Genomic DNA, 17,030 nt, shown 5'->3' on the forward strand with positions numbered 1-17,030 from the left:
CTTTTCAATTAAAGAATCTGACAACTTAGTTAAACATATAAGGATGGTAATTAATGTTATAGTTTATATGTTTATGTTTAGTATTCTTTTTACTTGTATTTCTCTGAAATTCAGCAGGCTAATGCAAAAGTACTTGGGCACTTTTGAAAAAGCCTAAATTGTTTACTTTTACAGATGACTTAAAGATGTATGGCATCTGGCTTGCGTTTTGGACATTTTTCGTATTAAAGATTTGTTAGACAAAAATGAATTTAAGTTCCTAAAGGAATCTCATTATGTATTTTATAGCAACTAATTCAGATAAAAACTTCTCTTTTTCTCCTCAATATAGTGAGTTTAAATCCTGCCTGGAAGGAACTCGTGGCACAAAGACCACCTTCAGGTCTTATATCTGGGGCCCTTCTCTTCTCCGTTTTGTCTCAGATCATCATCTGCATTGGATTTCAATCTTTGGGTTTTTTTTGGGTCAAGCAGCAACCTTGGTATGAAGTATGGCAGCCACAGTCAGAGTAAGTTGGTCAATACATTTAAAAAATCTTTGTGAAATGTGTGTAACATATATACATAGTAAAAATAAGTTTTAGAATTTATATAAAAGTTTGCAGGCAGCTTGATTAAACAATTAAAATTATTTGGCCTATATTTGACTTTATATCATGGTAACTCCTTTTATTTTTAGAAAAGATGGTTAGGCAAGGTCCTCATAATCATTACCAAGGTAGTAATGATATCGGACCAGTTTCTTAATTAGCTACTGAGCCTTGCTTTCTTTATCTGTAAAACGAGAAAGTTGAAATTAATCAATAGTCTCTTCTAAACCCAGAATGTTTGTGTGTCTAAATTTTCTACCCCAAATTTAGGAAATGACATTTTAAAACCTAAAAAAACTTGTAAAAAAGCACTAAGTACTTCTCTTATTTATGGGTAGAGTGTGCTATCAGTCACAAATTATGATGACATTAGTTTAATTAATTAAACATGTAACCCGGGGTGCCTGGGTGGCTCAGTCAGTTAAGCAACTGACTCTTGATCTCAGCTTAGGTCTTGATACCAGGGTCGCAATGCAAATTGAAGCCCCACAGTGGGCTCCACGTTGGGTGTGGAGCCTACTTAAATTAAAAAAAAAAACCACCACCAACAAACCGCAAAAAACATGTAAGCTATTCACTGAGGTAATTTTGTAGAATTATACTTTTAGATGCAAACATTAATTTATAGTTTGCTTGATGAAGGGAGCAAAAGTTGTCTTGAAAAGTTTTAGGAAACTTTGAGAAATTTAACATTAATGTTTGCCTATATGTACATATAAACACTGCACATGCAAAGGAATAGATGGAATTGTTCTGGAGAAGCTTTCCAGAATTCATTTGTAGCAGATTAACATTTTGTTAGTACTTGCCTGTGCTTATGTAGTTAATGTTTTAGTAATGGGTGTGATATATGTTTGACAGTCCTGCCCACCTGGAAGTAGAGCTGAGAGAGCACCACAGCCAGAGAATACTGAGAGTCATCTCAGTGCTAAGTGCTTTGCTAGGCATTTCCATGAGTCGTCTTGCTCATTCCCCACAGAAACCCTGTGATGGTGCAGGTGGTATCCACCCTTACACGCCAGGAAATGGGGCTCAAATTTAATATTTCCTCAGTTAAGCTAAAAGGTGGTAGAGCTAAGGTCAAACCTAAGGTCTGTGAACATTTACTATGTTAAAATTACTCCCAAAATTTGGTTTCTTTTTTTTTTTTAATTTTAATTCCCGTATAGTCAACATACAGTGTTATGTTAGTTTTTTTTTTTTTTTTAAGATTTTATTTATTTGACAAAGAGACAGCGAGAGATGGAACACAAAGCAGGGGGAGTGGGAGAGGGGGAAGCATGTTTCCTGCTGAGCAGGGATCCCGATGCGGGGCTTGATCCCAGGACCTTGGGATCATGACCTGAGCTGAAGGCAGACACTTAATGACTGAGCCACCCAGGCGCCTCTACTTTCATCCCCAAGTTTAAAAAGTAAGAGGGGCTTGTTAAATATGAAGTTTCTTCTAGTTTTTTTAACTGATTGGAATGTGACTAAGGAGAAGAGACCCTCAACACTCTATTGGCTGTTCTATATATTTTACCTTGATATTGTTGGATCTTTTCCTGTAAAAACCTTATTTCTGTTAATGAAAGTGATTCAAGACAGTTAAGGTAAAATTGGTTTCTTTTGGGAAATGAGTATTGTATTTAGTAATGTAAAAATGTTTTGTGTTCTAGTGCTTGTAATACAACAAGAAGCCTATATTGGAATTCTTCACATTTGTACAATGAAACCAATCTTGATACACATAATATACAAAATTATGAAAATACCACAGTGTTTTTTATCTCCAGTTTTCAGTACCTCATAGTGGCAATTGCCTTTTCAAAAGGAAAACCCTTCAGGCAGCCTTGCTACAAGAATTGTAAGTTTGGCATTTGTGATTTTTATCCTGCTTCCTTTCTTTAAAAATAATGTAAGAAGAGTAGAGTTAAAACTGTTCTTTCAAAGTGAAATAAGTCTTCACAAATAGAATGAACCTAGTGATTTAGATGTTTACAGTCTTGTTTTGTTCTCATGGTTGCTGCCACTCTAAAGTTGAAAATTGAAGCCACCAGTTCTAAACATTCTTGGTTTTCACATCCTATTGCTTCTGGCTCCAGCTTTTATTTTTACAGCCCATTGCAGACAGAGTTAGAATTAGAAATAGGAACAGAGGTTCTTCAGTTGGAACAGTGGGTATTATACTTTGCTTCTGGGTGGTCTGCACAGTACCAGCTGTCTTTTTCATCATTTTTGACACTGGTACAGACATTATTCACCTGGAATTCTTGTGTGTCACCTTTGCATCCACTGCTGAAAGGGTCAGTTGAATGGAGTCTTGACTCATCGAACTATGGCAGTAGGAGATAGCATCTTGATTGATCAAAATTAGGGTTTACGGGAAAAATCAGTTACTATATATAAATTGCTAATTTTTAAAAAATTGAGAATATACTAATTAATATGTGGGATAACTTAATTATTTTCATAAAGAACTTTCGATTTTTGCGGTATCTTAGAATGAATAGTAGTTGAGTTTACAAAGCATTTTCACATTTATTTATTCTACACTACCTGGTTTGTAGGTCACATTTTATTACTTTCTATTTTGGACAGGTAAGACTGTACAAGTATCAGTAATATTGAAATCTGTTTTTCCTGTTTTCTTTTTTAAAAAAACCTCATATTGGGGAGCCTGGGTGGTGCAGTTGGTTGAGCCTCTGACTCTTGGTTTCAACTTGGGTTGTGATCTCAGGGTCATGGGATCGAGCCCCACATCAGTCTCCGCGGAGCGTGGAGTGTGCTTAGGATTCTTTCTCTCCCTCTTTCCCTCCCCCTCCAAAAAAATAGATGTTGGGAAAAAAACAAAACAAAACCAAAAACCTGGTATTAGCTAACAAGTAGAAACTGTATTACTGAGAGCCATATTGGAAGCATGCTTTGGGACAAAAAGCCTTCCATAGAAGGTCAGTCACTTCTTCTAAGAGTACTTCATAACTAAAGTTAATTAAAGTTGACGTACATGTTTTAGTTTTAGTTCCATATTTTTAAATTTCAAGAAAATATTTAGCATGCCCAAGGGTAGCTAAAACATCTGTCAGAGAATAATGCTTTCTTTATATAAGAAAACTGGTGTTCAGACTGTTTGATAAGCAAGACAGCCGTGTCAGTAAAGTTAATTTTAGAGATCTAAGTAAATCTACCCTATCCATGCTTCTCCAGTTAAAAAAAGATTATTAATTGCCTGTTTTTAAAATGTATATTTGGTATTATTTGGAAAACTTCAAAAAATATTAAAGGCTTTGTACTCCCATTTAATTTTGTATTAAGATACTTTGTATTTGCATATAATTTCAAATTGAAATTTGAATAAATAATAAACTGAGTGATCACTGGACTATTTTTTTTAAAACGTAGTATAAAAAATTGTTTTAGTGAATATATAGCCACAAAACCTTTGTCCTGCATCTAAGCAGCTTGTGTGTGTTTGTTGTTGGATAAACAGAAGTGCACGCTGTCTTAAAACATGCCTCCTGAAAAATAAAATAGGAACACTAAACACAACATAAACGTATTTTGCTAATTTTCATATCTTGTCTCTTGGTCTGTCATTGGAGCCCCTTAATCTTGGAGTAACTGATGAATAAAGAAAGGTAGAAAAAAAAAGTGACAGAAATAAAGTCTAACTGTATAAAGTAATATACAGTATAAAGTATAAATAAAGCTGGGAATGAATGGGGAAAGGTTAAGGTTACTAGAGCTGACAAATAGCTTTTCATTTTCTCCTTTAGAATTGACAGCAGTTCTTTGTTAGGACTTGCTGGTTGCTGTTCTCTGTATCTAAACAGTGAAATGTATTAAACCTATATTGAGATTATTGTCTTTAAAAATTAATCTCATTCTTAGGCATTTCAGGCATTCTCGTCAGAATGTTTTTGTTCTCTTCTACTGGTTGGATTCTGAATCAAACTGAATTTCAGTGTGCGGTGACCCACTTTCAGCTTTAGCTTTTAGTCCAGTTATATTTTCTTCTTTGACCATGCTATCATTTCAAGGGCCATGATGATATGGACTCAGTTCTTACACTGTCATTTAACTAGATGTGATCTCTTGGGATTTGGCTTTGGTTTTTGCTACACTTTCTTACTTGCCTCCTATAACTTCGTGCGTGTGACATCCAAGTCCTTTCTCCGTCTGTGAAGATACCACTACTGAACTGCCAGTATCTCCTCATCTACAGGGTCTATGCATTTTTTCGTGTTCCCCTGCCATGCCTGAATTGGTTGGAACAGATAACCTAGAGGCCCTACAGGATAAGGTGGCCTTTCAAAGATAAACTGAGTTAGGAAGTTGGGTTAGGAATACAAAGATTTGAAACTTGTGGTTATAGGTCAGAAGACCCCAGTTCATATTTTTGAGGAAGGAACAGCAAGAGAAGTATATATCAAAATCATGAACGAGTATTGTAGGTTTATTTATCCTATGTAAGGTTTTATTTTTGAGTCACATACTAAGGGGAATATAAAGGAAATCCTTTCTGGTGCCTGGTTTTGATGCCATATTCCATCAAAACTATCTGGTATCATTAACAAATCTGTGATACCATAAGCTGGGACATATTTAATAATAACTTGAATTTACCAATACTTTGCATTTTAAGGACCAAGTTCGTATGGTATCCTCATCATATCCCCATCTTATTAGTTAAAATACCTTGACTCCTAAGGACTTGTTCATGTTCACATAGCTTTGTGGTAGAATATACATTTTTAACTTCAGGAACATTCTCCCCTGGTCTCCAATCACCACCAACACAGAATTTGTTTTGATTGCTGTCTTCTGGTGGAGAGTATTACTTGTACTTCAGTAGCATTGCTAGGACAGTCTAGGAGTGGAGAGCACAGTCTACTAGAAACTCCATAGCTTTCGAAAATGAATACCTGTTTTTCCCATTCTTCGTTTCTCTACTGATCTTTTCATTTCAGTGGTTATATACATCTGCCAGCCATGCACAGTCCCTGTCAGACTCCTTTGAATAGCTCCTCTTTTTCTCCCCTGGCTAAACAAAGGAGAGGTTTAATTACTTATTTAATTACTTTTCTGCCTTACGTGGAAATCTTGGCAGGTTTTTGGAGGTGTGATCAAAGGAAGTGGCTCTAGGAGAAAGATGGGAAAATTTGAGAAACACTGTTGAGGTCCATGTAAGAAGTTTGTGAGCCTGAGTAAAAAAATGTTTTCTGGCAACATGTCAGGAACTAGATTGCAAATCTGTTTTGCTTATAGCTGTAAAAATGCAGTAAGATTTGGAAAACATTCAATATGGGCTATTACTATTTTGAAATAACTTTTTCTGTCTCCATGTCTCTCTATTTGTATTCTGGCATTTGTATTTTCTGGCTTTTGTATTCTGACCATTTCTTCTTGTCCTTTTTCTGATTTTGTCTTTGGTGTGTTTCTGTACTTCCAACTAGCACTTTCTAAACACTTTTTCTTTAACTGACCACAATAACTATTTGAATTAACTTACATATTGCTTTGGTTGCTACATTTATTGAACAGAATATTATATTTCCTGTTTACATTTTAGTAGTGTGGTTTAAAAAATAAAAGTCTTAAGAAGAACAAGTTTTTAAAAATCTAACATGGGTCCCAAATTTTTCATCCTGTTGGTCATGACTCATAATAAAAGTTTCCCCCCTTTGGCATGAATGTTAATATAACTTCCAGCCTAAGTTGTTAGAACAATAAATATGTATATTAAGTATATAAAGCAATATATATTATTATGTTATTTTTACAGGACAATAAATATTGGCCTATGGTTTTGAACTGACATACTAACAGTGTTTATATTTATAAATGACTCGACTCTTACATTTAAAAATAGTATGAGATCCCTCTTTTACAGTCCATAAAATAGGATATTAACTTCTTTACCCAATCTGAAGGCTTTATGATAAAATTTTGGTTTTACATGGTATTAGTAAAATTTAAGTTTCAAGATGACCTCAAATAAGAACTTGTAAATAAATGTCCAGGCCAAAGAAAAAAGGGAAAAAAATTGGGGGATATTATAATGGGGAAATGTCTGAGCCTTAAGGCTCATTATATAAGAGTATGCTTGTATAAGTGCAAATGTATGCATGTATGTACACAGTTAACAAGATGGCCATGAGCGGGGAGTTTTATTTTTGAGTTAGGAAAGTAATGCAAAGTACTGCTGGATTGAATTTACCATTCCTAGCTACTGGAGCACGCGGGTTAGTCCATGTTTAAAATGGTAAATCAGCTCAGTTTCTGGGTTTTAGCTAACATTTTCTGTGGAAATATTTTTACAGAGGAAGTCATTGAGAAAGTGGGATTCACTTAACAGAAATATAATCAAATTAGAATGCTTCTATTTAGGATTATAACATACCAAATACTGGGAAAAAATGTTATTCAGTACTTTTATAGTCAGCAGTAATTAGAGCATACATGTTTTAAATGATAATCTCATTTTGCTCTACATAGTCTAGTCTCCTGTCTTTGAATTATATATGGGTTTGATTATCTTATAAAGTAGCTGTCTATCTGGGAAAAATAGAAATAAGTGTCCATAAAGGTCTGTCTCATTTTTATAAATGCTGATTATTTCTATACCACATAAATGAATTCTTTGGGCCTAAATAATGTACCGTACTCTAGGAAATAACATAAAACACAGACTTTATATACTTCACCAACCTAAACAGATAGATTCAAAGCCAAATTTAAGATTGCCAGTATGCCAGTTGTATTATATGCATTTTTATTTAAAGGAACTTCTAATTTAATTGTTTTACTTTCTTTTTCAGATTTTTTTGTTGTGTCTGTGATTATTTTGTATGTTTTCATATTACTCATCATGTTGCATCCAGTTGCCTCTATTGACCAGGTTCTTCAGGTAAGGGTTCAGCACATCAATTACTACTGGTTGTCTGAGGGTGATAATAAGTAGGATAGCAGTAGTAAGACAGTAATAGAAAAATGACACGTTAGTATTATGTGATTCTTACACAGCCAAATGGGACTTCTGGAAGTTTGCTAGGGCTTATGATCTACCCCCTCCTTTGCTCTCATAGTACTGGGGACAGAGATTCAGCTGTCAAGGTCTTTTTCCCCAGGATCTCTTCTTTCTGAATTTTCTAAGATGCAGTTATATTAACCCAAATATACCCTAAAAAGAATAAAAAACATAAACAGCAGCTTTTATTGAGTCTCCTGGTATTTTATGTTTCTTTCCTGTTTCTTCAGTCTTTGCTTCTGGTTTCATTTCCTTGTCTACAAACAAATGTTCCTTGGTCTTTAGAAATAAAAAACTTTGACCCTGTTACTTGATCTGTCCCTTCTCAACCTACTTCTTGGAATAGTCTGTACCTACTGCCTCTTCTTCACTGTCCACTGAGTTCATCTTTTCATTAAAAGCTTTATGAATGATGAAATACTTGTTTTGTATAGAAGAATATGCACACATATTTAAGTTATTAAGCATAATAGTAATAAAATAACACCCAGGAGTTCATTATCCAACCTAAAAAAAAGGCAACATTACCAATACCAGTAAGGCACTATAGCATACCTTTCTCCAAACACTCTGAGGGAACCACTATTCTAATTTTTTGCTTCATTGTCTTGCTTTTCAGTGTACACTTACCATGCTGTATGAAGCCATAGAGATAGTTTTGCTTGCTTTTGACCTGTATGACAGTGGTATCTTACTGTTTGTATTTTTCTGTGACTTGCTTTTTCCCATTAGCATTATTTTTAAGATGTATCCTTGTTGATACATACATTTCATTTTCACCACTATATAGTATTCCATTATAGGAGTATCCTTTCATTCATCTCTCCATTCTCTGTTGGAAAATAATTAGATTGTTTCTAGTATTTTCCCATGTTCAGGGTTGGTTTATCTCAGGTACAAGCAGCTGTGTTATTGATTGAACTTTGAAGAGGTTGACCATTTATAGTCTTAACCCGCAGTGTGTATATGAGTGTCTGTTTCCCCATTGAGGGATTTAGATAAGCACTTTAAGCAAAAGAAGAAAACAGAATACAACCCATTTTTGTTTCTCTCCTGCCTCTTCTGCTTCACAGCCAAATTATTTCTTGAAAGAGTGCAACATTCGATTCACGTCTCACATACTCATCAAATAGTTTGGCTTCTACCCCTGCCAGTGTAATGAAATTGCCCTGGTCAAGGCCATTAACAACTTTCTTCTTAAATCCAGTGGACTTGTCCTTTTAGTTTTTTTCCAACCTTACTTGACGACTAGGATTTGACAGGTTAGCCAGGCAATCATTCCTGAGACTCTCTCTACAATTTTGTGATGTTGTACTCCCTTCTGATTTTTTCCTACCTCTGTGACACCTTGTTCTTATTCTCCATGATGGTTCCAGACTCTTGTTCCTTAAATGTTAGTGTTCCACACATTTCTGTTCTTCTCTCTCGTGTTACTCTGTGTATTTGGGTGAAGCCGGCTCATGTATAGTGCCGGCTTCACCCATAGTATCTTCTGTGTTGGCCTAGATCTCACAACTGAGCTTTAAAACTGAATATCCACTGACATACTGAATATTATATGCATGGTTCACCTATCAGTTCTCTCATTCAGCATCTTGATAGCTAAGCTTATCATCATGTTTTCCCTCAACCCTGCTTTCGTCTTTGTTTTTTTGGTACCACTATTTATCCAAGTCAGAAGTGTGTATATGTGTCCTTGTCTTCTTTTCTTTGCATAGTCAGTCAGTTGCTAGATTCTCCGTTTCCTTACTCTGAATCTATTTTAGTTTTGCTCCATCCCATTTGCCAGCTAGAGGGAAGCTATTGTTTCCTCTACTCACAATACTTTTAACACCAAATGTGTGCCCCACACCAACCAGTTCTCCAACTCTGGGAACCAACTGGGTATCTTACAGTTTGGTTCTTATACCAGCTACCTGGAATTAGCACAGACCCTCCAAGTTAAGGGCTCTGTCCGACAAGAGTGCTCCCCAACTTCAGATACCGGTTGCAAGTCCCAGGTCATCCCTTGTACTTCTGACTAATTAGTTATAAATCAGGGTTCCCAGAACTCCCTTTTCAGGTTTGATAATTTGCTGTAAAACTCAGGTTAACACTTATGTTTAGTGGTTTATAATAAAGGTACAGATGTACAGCCAGATGAAGAGGCAGATAGTCCAACGTCTGGAAGGGTCTTGAGCATAAGAGCTTCTGTCCCTGTGGAGATGGGATGTTCTACCCTCCCAGCACATGGATGTGTTGGCCGAACCAGAAGCTCTCTAAACCCTGAAGTTTAGGGATTTTTTTTTTTTTTTTTTAATGGAGGCTTCATCATGGTCATGGTCAATTATTAACTCAGTCTCCAGCCCCTCTCCCTTCCATGGAGGATGGGAGAGTGAGGCTGAAAGCTCCAAGCTTCTAATCATGGCTTAGTTTTTCTGGTGGCCAGCCCCCATCCTGAAGCTATCAAGGAGTCCACCAAGAGTAGCCTCATTAGAATAAAAAACATCCCCAGGAAATTCCGGGGGATTTAGAAGCTCTGGGTTAGACATTCCTGTTGCCACCATCACTCAGGAAATTACAAGAGTTTTAAGAGCTCTGTGTCAGAGACCAAATAAATATTTATTATTTTGTGCCCCCATCACTAGTTTTGACTTTCATCATTTCTTGTCTTGATCACTATAGCAGTCTCCACCCCTGAAATCTTTTTTGCTGGACTCATAGGTGGTTTTTCTAAAACATATTAGATCGTATCACTTCTCCACACCTAGCACAGTATTTTAGGTACTCAGTAAATATTTGTTGACTAATAGGAGAATGCATGAATGGGATTTTTTCTTTTTCTTTTTTTTTTAGATCTTAGAAATTAACCAGATTTTAAAGTGAAAACTTAGGCTGTATTTGTTAAATTGATTTGTTGTATAGTTCTTTTATGAATTTGTCTTTGTAACAATATATACTGTTTTGAATGATACTTCATTAATCAGTATCTGCTTCATTGTTTAAAGACAGGATTTTATTTTAAAAATAGGAAATTGTTAGAAATTCGTGAACCTAGTAGAGAGCATTGGCTTTTCAGTCTGAGTAAATAGGATTTGACTCTAAGCTCAGTCACTTTACCCTGTTCTTTTAACCGTGAGTTACACTTTTGAGTTTTATCCTTTGAAAGTGGATATACCTTGTGGCATTGTTAAGGATTGAGTAGATAATGTATGTGAAGGTGCTTGGTATGTAATAGGAATTCAGTAAATTTTGAAATTTTGATACAGTGCTGTAATATCAACTGCATACTACAATTTTAACTTAAAAATTTTTGTCTTACAGATAGTGTGTGTACCATATCAGTGGCGTGTAACTATGCTCATGATTGTTCTTGTCAATGCCCTTGTATCTATCATGGTGGAGGTAAGCATTTCAGATAATCAAATGGCTACGTTGCTGCTGTGGGATTCTTGGTGATTTATTAGTCCTGGGGGAAGAGGACAGGTAACATTATGGAAGCCCACAAAGAGCTTCAGTCTCATTTTAGTTAAATTGATTTAGCTCTGTCTTCTGACCTTTTTCATGAACTGATAATTGTCATATTAAGGGATATGATGTAGCTGCACTCTTATAGATAGGAGAAAATAAGCAGTGAGATAGCAAAAATTAGTGATCTGTAGAAAGGGGAGAAGATGGGTGTTCAGGTGGCCCCTAAACTAGTAAACCAGTGATATGAAGTCAGAGTGGGTGTGTACAACCAGAGACCTGTGATTTACAGTAAAATCTCCCATTTAAGGTAGGAAAGGAAGGAGGGGGCTTTCTCCATGAAATGTAGTAAATTTTAATAACAGTTTATTGAAAGTATAAAATAATGACCGCTGTGAACCTAATGGCACTGATTACTGGAACTTCTCCTTGGGTATTTACTTGTGAGTTTGCTCTGGAGGTCTGAAGTCCTCTTTGATCCATTGTATATTATATAGTTATTCTCCTATTAGGATTGCCTTTAAGTTGACTTCTATAAAAGGAGCTAGTGACTTCTCATTTGCTGCTTATTAAAAAAATTTTGTCTGTTCTCAGAACTATTATGATTCACTCCTACAGTAGCAATATATGAAATGGAAGAAGGAGATACAGTTGTGATTTTTAAGTGAAGGGTTTCTTCATAGGGCAGGCTTTTAAATTCAAACTAGGTAATTTGTGGGAAAATGTGTATACTTTGGTGATAACAGTTCTCGACTTGGAAATTGTGCTTAATTTGTTATCTTTCTAAAAGATGACTTGGTATTTAAATTTGGTCATAGGCAGCGTGGATATTAACATAATATCTTTCTAAGTTGCCCAGTGGAAAGTATTTTTGCTATTTAATGGACACTAGAAAGCACATCGAAGATATTAAATTTTAAAAAGCTTTCCTTTTTCTATAGTATAAGTTCATCTATTCACATAAATGTTATTTAAAATAAAATTTAAAGAAAAACAATTTTTAGGGAATCCTCTCATAATCTCTTAATTTATGATTCTTGCTTACTATCAAAAGAGTTATTTGTATTGGACTCTGATGAAGTCATACTCATTTATAGATACAGAATTAATATTATGTTAACTCAATGAAAATAATTCATTGTTAAGAAAAAAGACTCAGATTATAAGCATTATTTTAATTATGGGAAAAACCCAAGGATTTAAATAAAAGCCATATTTTCTGGAAATTTTAGGTGTCCCATTTTATCAAGAATTTTATGGTGACTGACATTTGTTACAAAAGTTTTCTTATAAAAAAAAAGTTCTGTTGTTATCCTTATCCTTTTCAAATATTAACTGAAATTGTCTATATGAAAACCAAGTCATGTTTTTCACTAATGATGCAGCATTGTATGAGTCTTTTAAAATGTGCATATTAATAAAGAATGACTTAGTCATTTTTAATTCTTAACTCACTGGAATATCTCTCAGAACTTCTTCCTTGACATGGTCCTTTGGAAAGTTGTGTTCAGTCGAGACAAACAAGGAGAATATCGCTTCACCACCACACAGCCACCACAGGTTGGAAATCAGCACTTACTCTCAATTCTTCACGTGTATTTAGGCTCTTTTAGTTGTGTGCTCTGCCTTATGTAGGGTGGTGTTCTGTTGTGTGTTGCCTCAACCTTTTTCCCTGTGCCTGGCATTTCATTCCCTGTAAGGAGTCCTAGAAAATTCTTGGCAAACATTTGTTACAGGCTTTTCAGGACTTCAGAAATTTCATAAGTCTCTTTTCCATTCCAATCCTTACCTTCGCTGTGTATAAAGGTCTTGTTCTCAGTGGTGAGAGTTGAGTTTTCCATTTTCCTCTGGTGTCTGTGTTTACGGTTTTCATGAGTCCCGTTAGAACCTAAATGGGATTCATGTAAACATAGTTATGAAATGGGAATTGTTCATGAGTCAGAATTCAGAGGCCAAAAGTTTGAGGAATTATTTCTGATCTCTTGTCGGCAATTACTGTGCCTTAATTTTTGGGTGGATTTTTGGCTTTTTCAAACATAGGTTTCTCTTCAGAAAAATTTTCAGAGATCATGCATATCTTCATAGAAATCACGGCTTAGGACTTCTGATTTTCTGGATCCATTAGTAACGTGTTATTTGAAAGATATTCAAGCTCCATAGTAAGAAGAGAAACAGATGAATAAAACCCATTTCCTGGTGTTTGGATGTTGAAGTATAGTTACATGCTATAACATACAGTCCTATAGTATATAACTAATATATGTTATAGAGTATGTGTAGAAGCACGTGTATGTTACTTACACAACATACAAGGTAACATATAAGGTGGGTCTTATTTTTTTAAACTGGTACCATTGAATCAGCTCTGATCCAGCCCATTTGGATATAGAGAACTTGACAATACATTGTCTCCCCACCTCATCATCTGACCCATTGCTGTTTGTAGGTAGGTGATGCGCTTTTTTTACACATATAAGTTCTAAATCTTCCGTTCATCCTGAGGCGCAGGGAAAGCTTTCAGAGTTCAAGAGGATTCCCTGGCATTTCTGAGTTGGGCCTCTCACTTATTTTTAGCCTTCTTTTACCTAAGTAGCAACTTCCTGAGCTTTATTTTGGTAATTCAGCAGGCTTGATGCCCAGAGTAATGTCACAGATTGCTTTCTTTATAAGAGGTCCCGTGGAGTGCTGTTTCCTTTTCTGCTGCTTTATGATGAAGAATGAGAGTTTGTGGTAGTGATGGGATGAGTCTGGCTTCAGCTTCAGTTCCTTTTTCTCAAAGCAGTGTAGTCATATTGCCACAGCTGTATCAGGGGCTTGTGTCCTTTAGCTAAATCTCCTCTGTGTCCAAGTTTTTTCCCTTTGGGTTACCTCACTACATGACTTCAAAGTGTAGATTCTGGCTCATATCGTCAGTCGTCATATGAAATGTTTGTACTGGCAAAGGCCCGGGCCAAGGGAAACATTGACATTGAGTTTTCAGCATCTCCAAAGAGTTCTCTAACTGTTGATCTAAACAGGAAATGCAAGGGCACCTGGCTGGCTCAATCAGTATAGCTGCCGACTCTTGATCTTGGGATTATGAGTTTGAGCCCAACGTTAGGTGTAGAGATTACTTAAAAAAAAAAAAATCTTTAAACAGAAAATACAGGTTCTGAGGAGGCATTATACCCCTATTTAGTTAAAAGTGGGTATCATAAGCCTCCTTTAAAATACTTGAATTGGAAATTTCTCCTCACTTTTCAACCAAAATTAAATAGGAGAAAATTCTATCATTTTCTAAATCCCTGTTTTTCTAGAAATTTGTTAGTATCTGTCCTCATTTTTAAGAGTTTGTGTCTCTCATGTAAGTCCTACCTCTGAAGTATTCAGAGGAGAGAGTGAAGGTAGAGTGGTTTAGCATAGGCAGTTCCAACATCCCCTGTGTTTGCCACTTTGTTCTGAGAATCACGGAGTAGACAAGAATTTTAGTCTTCAATTTCTGTAGTCATGATTAAGAAAACTTTTTTTTTTTTTTTTTTTTTTTAAATTTCTGGCTTTAGAAAAGGGTTCTTGTAGGGGCACCTGGGTGGCTTAGTTGGTTGGGCATCTGCCTTCGGCTCAGGTCATGATCCTGCTGGGATCCTGGGATCGAGCCCCAGGTCGGGCTCCTTACTCAGCGGGGGGCCTGCTTCTCCCTCTTCCTCTGCCGTTCCCCCTGCTTGTGCTCTCTGTCGAATGGATAAATGAAATCTTTAAGAAAAAGAAAAGAGTTCTTGTAATGTTTTAGCACAGAATGATACACTTTCATCTTCTGACACTTCTACGTGTAATGTGGTTTCACTGTTCATATTTGTGACCCTTCAAGAACCAGTCAGCTAGTCATATACCATAAGGTTATGATTCTCAGTCAGAGACAGTTCTGTTTGCCCCTCCCCACCCCCGCATTTGCTGGTGTCTGGAGACATACTTGGTTGTCACAATTGGAGGGGGGAGCAGTTGCTACTGGCATGTAGTGTAGGTAGAGGCCAGGGATGCTGCTAAATAAACTTCCTCCAATAGTAAGCAGGACAAACCCCTCACAACAAAGATTTTGTTTGTTTTTTGTTTGGAGAGAGAGCAAGAGAGTGTGCATGAGTGGGGGAGGGGCAGATGTAGAGGGAGAGAGAAAATCCCAAGCAGGCTCCATGCTCAGTGTGGAGCCTGACATGGGATTCGATCCCAAGACTCCTGAGATCATGACCCGAACTGAAATCAAAAGTTGGATGCTTAACCATCCAGGAGCCTCACCACAAAGAATTTTGAGTCCAAGATGTCACTAGTGCCAAGGTTGAACGTGAAAAAGAAAGTAGAGGTGGGAGTAACCTGCTTTGTCAAGGACTTCCGTGGCCACTGTAATTCTGCTCTGCCACAAACTCTCATTCCATGTCTGCCTGCTCTGTGCTCTTTTCTTCCAAGAATCCCATGGAGCTTCTCAGGCTGCAGCTCCCAACCATCTATATTAATTCTGGGGGGAAGAAAAACCCTATTTCTTTTTTTTTCCTTCCTTACCATATAGACCCAAGGGCCACTGAGTTGGGTTGAAAGTTTCAAAGCTAGAGGCCGTGGATTAGGCACCAGGTCTTAGACATTTGGATTGGGAAGTCAAGAGCCCTATCTGAAAATCTCTCGTTAACTTTTTCTAAAATATCTGGTGATCTACAAGGCACACTGTACAACACCTCTAGCATCCTTCCAAATCTTAACGTATTTCTAACTTCACTTTTTTTTTTTTTTAAGATTTTTTTAATTTATTTGACAGAGATGCAGTGAGAGAGGGAACACAGGGGGAATGGGAGAGGGAGGAAGCAGGCTTCCTGGTGAGCAGGGAAGTGGGGCTCGATCCCAGGACCCTGGGACCATGACCTGAGCCAAAGGCAGATGCTTAACGACTGAGCCACCCAGGCGCCCCTCTAAACTTCACTTTTATACATAAAGAAGCAACATTCAGTTGACTTGCCAAGTCGTTAAGCATCTGATGAATGACAAGAGTTGGGAGTTGAAACTCAGGGTTTCTGATTTCAAGAAGAGTTTTCTATAAAGCTTTACCCCTGTTTAGGAAGATCTGTGCTGCATATTATCTTACTAAGAAGCATTTGTTAGTATACTGTGTCTGGTAAACTGAGGCCACTTAGTGGTAGATGTGGACCTAGGATCATGTCATCATGTAGTTTAATCCTGCCTGAGGATTTGTGCCTGATTATGTTTTCCTTTTGCAGGGAAAAGCAAGTATTAGCTGTAGTCTTTATGGCACTTAGAATATTATTTGAACTTATTTAGATAGAACGCTAATTCTGATTATTGTCTTTATTTTACATTCAGGATTGGTATGGAAGAAGACTATTATGAAAACCGCAGTATCATTGCAACATTTTCCCACAAGCATGGCTTTATATTTTACATGCTACCCATGAAAACATTTCCTAAAAGTAAACTGGCATTGGTATTCTAGAATGAACAGTTTGGAATGGTCTCAGAAGCAGGAGAATTTTAGCTGTAGATCTTTTTGAAAGTTCTTTGTGGTCCCTCTGCTGGACTGTGGTAGCATCTTCCCCATCTTTGAAGGACATGCGTGGTTATTTAACCATTCCTTTTGGGAGCAAATGAGAAGGTTCAGTTGCTATAGCTATAGTGTTCTCCTGCTTCGGGGCCTTCGGCCAAGGTGTTTGGCGAGACCTGAGTGTTCATTCTAGGCCCTGTGATGCTCTACCTTTTCGCCTTCTTGTGACACAGAGCTTGCCTTTCTCTTCTTACTGTCATCATCTCTCCCTTGGTTCATTTCTCATTCTAGCATGCCTGTAGCCCCTTTTCTTTTCTCTACCAATGAATTTTATTGTATTTGAGGATGTATGTGGTATGTTTGTGTTTGTAAACTAACAAACCTATGCTTGCCTATAGTGTATTTGATGTGTATGATATTTGGGGTAGGTGAGGTACAGGAACAGGATGTTTCTAATTATAGTGGAAGG

General features: G+C 36.7%; 1 protein-coding gene across 2 annotated transcripts in view; it reads left to right on the top strand.

Moving 5' to 3' along the window:
• Positions 1 to 17,030, top strand: part of ATP13A3 (ATPase 13A3) — a 94,409-nt gene that overhangs the window by 71,125 nt on the left and 6,254 nt on the right. Inside the window, exons 29-33 of one of the 2 annotated variants that reach the window (XM_028100971.2) lie at positions 332 to 509; positions 2,249 to 2,436; positions 7,391 to 7,479; positions 10,903 to 10,983; positions 12,517 to 12,606. In XM_028100971.2, coding sequence (XP_027956772.1) covers positions 332 to 509; positions 2,249 to 2,436; positions 7,391 to 7,479; positions 10,903 to 10,983; positions 12,517 to 12,606 — 626 coding nt within the window. The remainder of the gene's footprint in view (positions 1 to 331; positions 510 to 2,248; positions 2,437 to 7,390; positions 7,480 to 10,902; positions 10,984 to 12,516; positions 12,607 to 17,030) is intronic. The other variant, XM_028100974.2, reaches the window with a different exon arrangement.

The sequence above is a fragment of the Eumetopias jubatus genome, unplaced genomic scaffold (genome assembly GCF_037043125.1).
Source record: "Eumetopias jubatus isolate StellerSeaLion01/CBP00866 unplaced genomic scaffold, mEumJub1_p1.0 scaffold_1, whole genome shotgun sequence".
Classification (NCBI taxonomy): domain Eukaryota; kingdom Metazoa; phylum Chordata; class Mammalia; order Carnivora; family Otariidae; genus Eumetopias; species Eumetopias jubatus.